Source organism: Microtus ochrogaster, chromosome 26 (genome assembly GCF_000317375.1).
Source record: "Microtus ochrogaster isolate Prairie Vole_2 chromosome 26, MicOch1.0, whole genome shotgun sequence".
In the NCBI taxonomy this organism is placed as follows: domain Eukaryota; kingdom Metazoa; phylum Chordata; class Mammalia; order Rodentia; family Cricetidae; genus Microtus; species Microtus ochrogaster.
The window spans coordinates 13,625,538-13,632,704 of NC_022025.1; the positions used below are offsets into that span (position 1 = coordinate 13,625,538).

At 45.0% G+C, this 7,167-nt stretch overlaps 1 protein-coding gene across 1 annotated transcript in view; it reads right to left on the bottom strand.

Moving 5' to 3' along the window:
* The window catches only part of Napepld (N-acyl phosphatidylethanolamine phospholipase D), a 39,952-nt gene extending 37,568 nt beyond the window's left edge, over window positions 1–2,384 (bottom strand). The window contains exon 1 of the mRNA XM_026784651.1: window positions 2,174–2,384. Within this exon, the coding sequence (XP_026640452.1) occupies window positions 2,174–2,376 (203 nt within the window). The 5' untranslated portion in view covers window positions 2,377–2,384. The remainder of the gene's footprint in view (window positions 1–2,173) is intronic.
* Window positions 2,385–7,167: the final 4,783 nt, after the last annotated feature.

Here is a 7,167-nt window from a genome sequence, read left to right on the forward strand (position 1 = left end):
AGAGCTAGTTCCAGGACAGGCTCCAAAGCCACAGAGAAACCCTGTCTCGGAAAACCAATAAATAAATAAATAAATAAATAAAGGAACATAAGACTTCTTTCAAACAAACAGGGATGATGAGCCAACTTAAGTATAACCAAAGTCTTATCAAATAAAACAACCCAGACCTTATGACGGACTGCTTATGGTAAAATGTCTTTCAAACAGTCATACTGAACAAATTTTAAGACTCCGTTTTGAAATGTAGAATCTGTCCAGTCCATTTGGAACTGTAAACGGCATGGAAAGGCATGAGACACACACTAAGGACTTTGTCACTTGGACACTTGCTATAAATTCATGAAGCTAGCAAGTCTACAAAAACGTTAACAAAACCAAACCTTGGAAGAGTATGGCTATTATTTCCAAGTTGACATAAACCTGTTTTAAACCCTCAATCCCTCTTAGATTCTGATTCTAAACGCACAAACTTGCCCTAAAATTCTTTAACAAAGCTAATATTTTCTTACAACAAAAATCAAAAGTGTTTTAAAATACAGACTGCTCTAAGATCCAGATAATCATTCTTTTGAGATTATGTAACTTCTTTCTAAGCCATATTGTAACCACTAACTCCTACCCAATGTGACAAAACAGAAACGGAACTGTTACACCTCCATCTGTTAATAAAGATGAAAACTATTTCTTAATTTACAGAGCAGTGTTTATCGCTAGAGTGACTTTCTGACTTCATGCTAAGCCAAAAGTACCCAAGTCATAGTATCACAATTTATAAAGCACCCTACAGTAAGGGCAAAGCAAGAAGTCCCCGGCTCTTTAGAGACTCTGTTGTCTTTCCCTTAATGTTTTCTGGGTCCGACTGAGTGTCACACATCATCCAGGTTCATCTGGAGACAGTGAAAGTATATTCATACCACCAGGGTCATACCGCGCTCCTTGGGAAGGGGAGACCATCTGAACCGCCTTCAGTAATCGAAGAAGAAAGCACAAAATGGAAAAAAATTGACTCTCGCCACCCTTCCCCATCCTGCCTCCTGCATTTGCTCATTCTGTGGTTAAATAAGTTACATTTACTTTAAGAAAAAAAAAGGCAAGAACGCTTTGGGGATGGACTTAGGAAGGTGACTCGCCAACCTTCCCCATCCTGCCTCCTGCATTTGCTCATTCTGTGGTTAAATAAGTTACATTTACTTTAAGAAAAAAAAGGCAAGAACGCTTTGGGGATGGATTTAGGAAGGTGACTACTACAGATGGAGCCGAAATAAGTTGCTCTGCTAAGTCGTGGACCCCATTCATTTACGTGTAACCAAACGATGAGACCCCCCACTTGAATTCGTACCGTAGAGCTGCAACCTGGAATGCAGGAACGGCGGGATCTGAGGTCCCAAATACAGCTACTCTCCCCTAGACGACTAAAACCACGGTGGCTCTTCACCCCGGCGGCTCCAGAGATGCAGGCGCCGCAACTCCTGAGGTGCGGTAATTCAAAAGAAGCCTGCCACTCACAAGTGCAGCATCCCCAGGAGGAGGCAGGACTTCGGGAGTGGAAACCTATCGCAACCCGCTGTGCTCCGAGATGTCCAAACAGCCCCGGAAAGGCTGCTCCACACCGACACCGAGACGAAGGCGCGAACCTGCCGAGGAGAACCGCAGCCCCGGAAACCACCTCCCGCGAAGATAACTGCAGGGAGGCTTCTCGGCGGCGCGCAGCGCAGGGGGCGGAGCCATGTGGGGGCGGGGACGGAGGGCGGGGTTAGAGGCGGGACGGAGTGAAGCAAAGGCTTGGGGGGGCGGAGCCAGGTCGCGAGGAGCGGAGTTAGAGGAGGGAACGGGTCAGAGGGCGGGACGGAGTGGAGCCAAGGCTGGGGGGCGGGGCCAGCTAGCGAGGGGCGGGGCGGAGTCAGAGGGGGAACGGAGTGGAGCAAAGGCTGAAGGGGCGGAGCCAGCTCCCTAGGGGCGGGGTTAAAGGGGGAACGGAGTGGAGGGGAGATTGGGGCGGAGCCAGATCGTGAAGGGCGGGGTTATAGGCGGGACTTAATGAGGGCGCCGTAGTGGAGCAAAGGCTTGAGGGCGGGGCCAGATCGCGAGGGGCGGGGTTAGAAACGGGGCTAGTGGAGCAGAGGCTGAAGGGGCGGAGCCAGCTCGCGAGGGGCGGGGCGAAGGACGGGCTCACCTTGCGCTTAGGGCGGTCGGGCGCGCCCGGCGTGGCGTCTCCCCGGCTGAGGTCGCTAATCCCGGGGGCCAGCGCGCCCCGGAGCCGCGGGCGATGCAGAGACGCCCTCCGCCCGCGCTCCTCCGCCCTCGGCCCCGCCGCTCCAGCTCCGCCGAGGGCGCTAAGAGCTGCACGCTGCGCCTGAGCGCGCGCCGCCTCGCCATCTTCGGTGCTGGCCGCGGTCCCCGACCGCCGCAGCCAAGTCACACCCCTCGTCACCCGCTGCCCCGCGGGCGGAGGCGCCGGGGCCTCCAGGCCATCTTGATAAAGTGAGCGCGGCGATTGAACTCAAAGGCTGGACCCTGGGACCACTGCCAGGTTGGCTCTGAGCCCTGCACCAGAGGTCACGTGGACGCATTCCTGGACCCCAGAGTCGGTTGCTTAAACCAGCGGGATCCGGCTGGCCAAAGGGCACAGCATGGACTTTGACTTGAAGGGCCTGGTTACAGAGGCACTAGTTTTAGTTTTCTGTGGTAACTACTGAGTGTCGAACGGTGCCCACCTTCTGTGCTCAGTTACGTCTATAATTATGTCAGCCTTCTGGTAAATGCAGCTCTTTACTAAATATAAGGCTTTCTGAAATCTCAGAGTAAGGCCCAAACATTATAAAATTGTGACTGTATTTCTTAACTGATTGAAATTACTTCAAGAAGTAACTTACAAAGGTATATAGGATTCAGTAATGAGTGGATGAGTGAAAAACAAAACACAGAACAACAAACTCTGAAAGCTTTTCTGGGATATGTGCATCTACCAGAACCAGACAGGCTATCTGAGACCGTATTGGCAAAAAGGAAAAAGAAACACCGGGCACTGGTACACTTATGATAGGAAAATGCAAACCAAAGTATAATGCCTTTAGACAGTGAATATATAACCATCTAATACTACAGAACATCGTGCTGCTCTATACTTTTTCCCCTCTGGGTAGCTTACAGTTGTAACTGATCGGCTTTTTTGTTTTGTTTTAAGTTTATATATATGCTTAACAGCTCCTTTGTACCTGGGTGGGGCTCAGTAACACTTGGCGTGCATCAGCGAAATTTAAAAAAAAAAAAATAGCGACAGTACCACAAACCCAAAGGAAGAATTGAAACCACTGCTCCGATGCCTTTGTTAGTGTCCTTTGCTAAGGGACTTTAAACATGCCATTTCTTGCCCTTATGCTGTGAAAACATTTTATATACACAAAATTGGATGTTCATTCTTATGCTGTTTGAGGAAGTTCCACATATCAAAATACATCGTTTAACCGACTCTGGTAAGAAGAAAGATTCTGGTTTCCTACCCACAATAGAATTTCCAAACCTAAGAAAACAACCGTTCCCTCCCGTCATTACTGCTCAGACTATACTCCAAGTTTCGTGATCGGACCAGAAAGTCTCTTAGCTCTGCCGGGTGGTTGACTGTTCAGGCATGTGCTTGCTGGCTTGTTTTCTGAGCTTACTAATATACTACCCAGCCGACCATCTTACATTCACTTGCTTCAGTAAAATCCAACTGGAATATTTACTTGATACTTTCAATATATATATTTCCATCCAAATAGGGCAGATGAGGTTTTAAGTGTTTATTGGAAGGTCTTAGAATTGCAATTCAAGGAGCACAGATGGTGGTGAATATACAATGTTACAATGTGTCCCCTTTGGAAAGGGTTTGAAGGTCCTTTGAAGGGTTAAAAAGAGAAAATGTAAGTGAATTACAAGGGTTTGTCAAGCATTGTTTGGAGGAACAATTTACATCCATGCCTCATTAGTCCAGCACAGACCAGCAAAGACCATTCCAGGACTCCTGACAAGGGTTTAGTCCATACAATCCTACCATGATTTTTCTTTAAAAAAAAAAAAAAAAGTTTCTTTTGGCATGTCATCAAGTTCATAAAGTGGTCACCTCAGCACAAAGTGGGAATGTCTGGGTCATAAAATGGAGCAACCCTTGCAGCTCTGAAGGAGAGACAAGGTCTCAGGGGTGTTTTCCTGAGGAGCTGGTGTTTGAGATAAGCAGAGTTCATTGTGCATACCAGGAAAGCCTAGTACAGATGACTGACTCTTAGCGCACAATATTCAGCGAGGTTTGTTTCCCCGCCCCCTCAAGTACTACAGAACTTTTAGAGCTGTGTAAGAATCAGGTGTTTTCCCCAGACAAATGAAAAGAACAAATTTTGTCCTGCAAGGCAAAAGCTCTAGCTCGCTTTCCTCCGCGCAGAACAAAATGAACATTGCACCCTAAGCATTTTGCTCATGGTTTAATTTTAGATTCTAACCAGCTGACCCGAGAGAGCTTTATTTGTCTTTCCCATTTATGCCACACTTACCCTTAGGAAGCAGAACACACAGAATACAATGGCAACTGTTTGTTGTCTAAGTTGCTGATTTTTAAATGGCAATGTCACAAAGAAGAGTAATGAATACAAGTCCCTAAAAGTAGCTATTGGCCATTGTATTTTTTTTCTGGAGGACCCACATTAGAGAAGTATCCTAGAAGACTTTAATTTAGTCTGTATTTACGAAAGAGCCCACTCGAAGATTTTCTAACGATTAAAAAATATAAATAAGGGGGAAAAAGAAATCTCAAAGTTGAGTGGGAAGGGATAGAAAAGTGGAGAGGGTGATGATGGAAAGAGTTGGGGAATGGAGGCAGTGAATGTATTCAAAATATATTGGATGAAATTCTTAAAGAATTAATAAAAATATTGTTTAAAATGCGTGAAACGCATACTGCCGAACAACAACAGGAAGTCACGTGGACAGCTAAATTCTGCTCACTGCTTGTCCATTAACTGTCTTTGACATGAGAAGAGATCCCCTCTGCCTCCCCAGTATGCTTAGTACCATCCTCCACTGCAGTGGTAACATTTGATGTGTGGAGGCAGGGTACTGAAAACAGCAGAGTTGTACTGTTTTGGACTATTGTCAGCAACTTTTGGCAAGCCCATAGGATGAGTATTAGTTGCTTTTTTATGATTATTTATTATATATACAGTGTTCTGCCTCCATGTGTCCTGTACTGTAGGCCAGATGCGAGCACTGATAAATGGTTGTGAGCCACCATGTGGTTGCTGGGAATTGAACTCAGGACCTCTGGAAGAGCAGTCAGTGCTCTTAACCTCTGGGCCATCTCTCCAGTCCTTTGTTTCAAGTTTGTTTTGGTTTTTTTTTTTTTTTCAAGAACAGTTTCAACACTCATAGCAATTTTTTTTTTTGTATTGTGAAAAAGGCATCTGAAAATTCACTATTCTAATCTCCTGACAAGTTCAGTAGTGTTGAGGACAGCAAGAAGATTCAGCAGGCAAAGGTGCTTACATACAAGCCTGCCTGCCCACCTTGAGTTTAGGAACTCAAGCAAAGGTGGAAGGAGAAACCCAATGCCACAGGTTCTCTGTAAAGACACATGGCATGCATGCCCATACACACATCATGCACACACCAAAAATAAACACTTAAGTATTGTTGAAGCATTTAGTATGAGCATATGGAGACTGGACTATAGTTTTCTTCCCTGCCAAGATTAGACTAGACCGAACCTTTCAGGTGTTTCTGATTCTCCTTAAACTGAGCCACTAAGGAGCGTATCTTATCTTGACTTCTGATCTGCCTTGTGTCTCTGTGCTCTCAGACACACAGTAGTACGTATCTTCCCATGCTTCCAATTCAGAGTCAAGGATATTCTTTGTAGTAAACGGAATAATCCCCATCACCACCAATAACCCAAATACTTACTTCCTGACTCCTAGAATCTGTGAATATTACATTAAATAGAAATTTTGGTTTGGTTTGGTTTCATTTGGTTTGGGTTTTCGAGACAGGTTTTCTTTTTGTGAGTAACAGTCCTGAGTGTCCTGGAACTTGTAGACCAGGCTGGCCTCAAACTCACAGATATCTACCTGCCTCTGCCTCCCAAGTGTAACATGAGGGGGCCTGCTCGTTGGGGTTTCAGTCCTGCCCAGTACCCCACAGCTGCCAAGCACCAAAGAAAATCACACAGAGATTTTCATAAGTTATAAAACTGATTGGCCATTAGCTCAGGCTACTTATTAGCTCTTGTGAATGATATTAACCCATTGTTCTTATCTATACTAGCCATGTGGCTCAGTACCTTTTTCAGCTGGCAGGTTACATTTTGCTTCCTGGTGGTCTGGGCAGGAGTCGGAGGAAAAGAGCAGAAGAGTAAAATTGGAGATTACCTTTATTCCTGTCTTGAACAAGTTAGCTGCCCTAAGTCTCAGTTTCTTTCTCTTATAAAAGAAGGACATTAATTCACATGCCCTTGTAGACAGATGTTTCTGTCCCACCCAGTCCCGCAGTCATTCAGTCCCACATAAACATGCAGAGGCTTATATTAATTATAAACTATTTGACCTATTGCTCAGGCTTATTGCTAACTACCTCTTACACTAAAATTAACTTATAATTCTTATCTATGTTTAACCATGTGTCTTGGTACCTTTTCTCAGTAAGGCATTCTTACCTTGTTTTCTCTACTTCTAGATGATGGCTGTGTCTCTGCCTTTCCTCTTCCCAGAATTTTCCTAGTCTCCTTGCCTCACTTATACCTCTTGCCTGGCTACTGGTCAATCGGCATTTTATTAAACCAATAGGAGTGACAAATCTTTACAGTGCACAAGAGCATTATCCCACAGCATTTCTCCTTTTTTCTTTTCAAAGCAAGACCCAGAATCTAATTTCCTTTGTTTAGCTTTTTTTTTCTGACCATTATCCATAACAACTTGTAACCAACACAGTAAACAAAGACAAACACACATAATCCATTCTTTGGGGAATGTGGGCATAGTTTTCTAGGTGATTTCCTGATGATTGGGGAAATTATCCTGATGATAATCTTATGGGGACCCAAAGAAAATTTAGGATTAGGATCAAGTCTTGACTGGAATATTCTGTGAGTCTGGATCATCTCAGCCAGCAGTCTTGAGTTTGTTCTAGATGTAGAACTCAGAG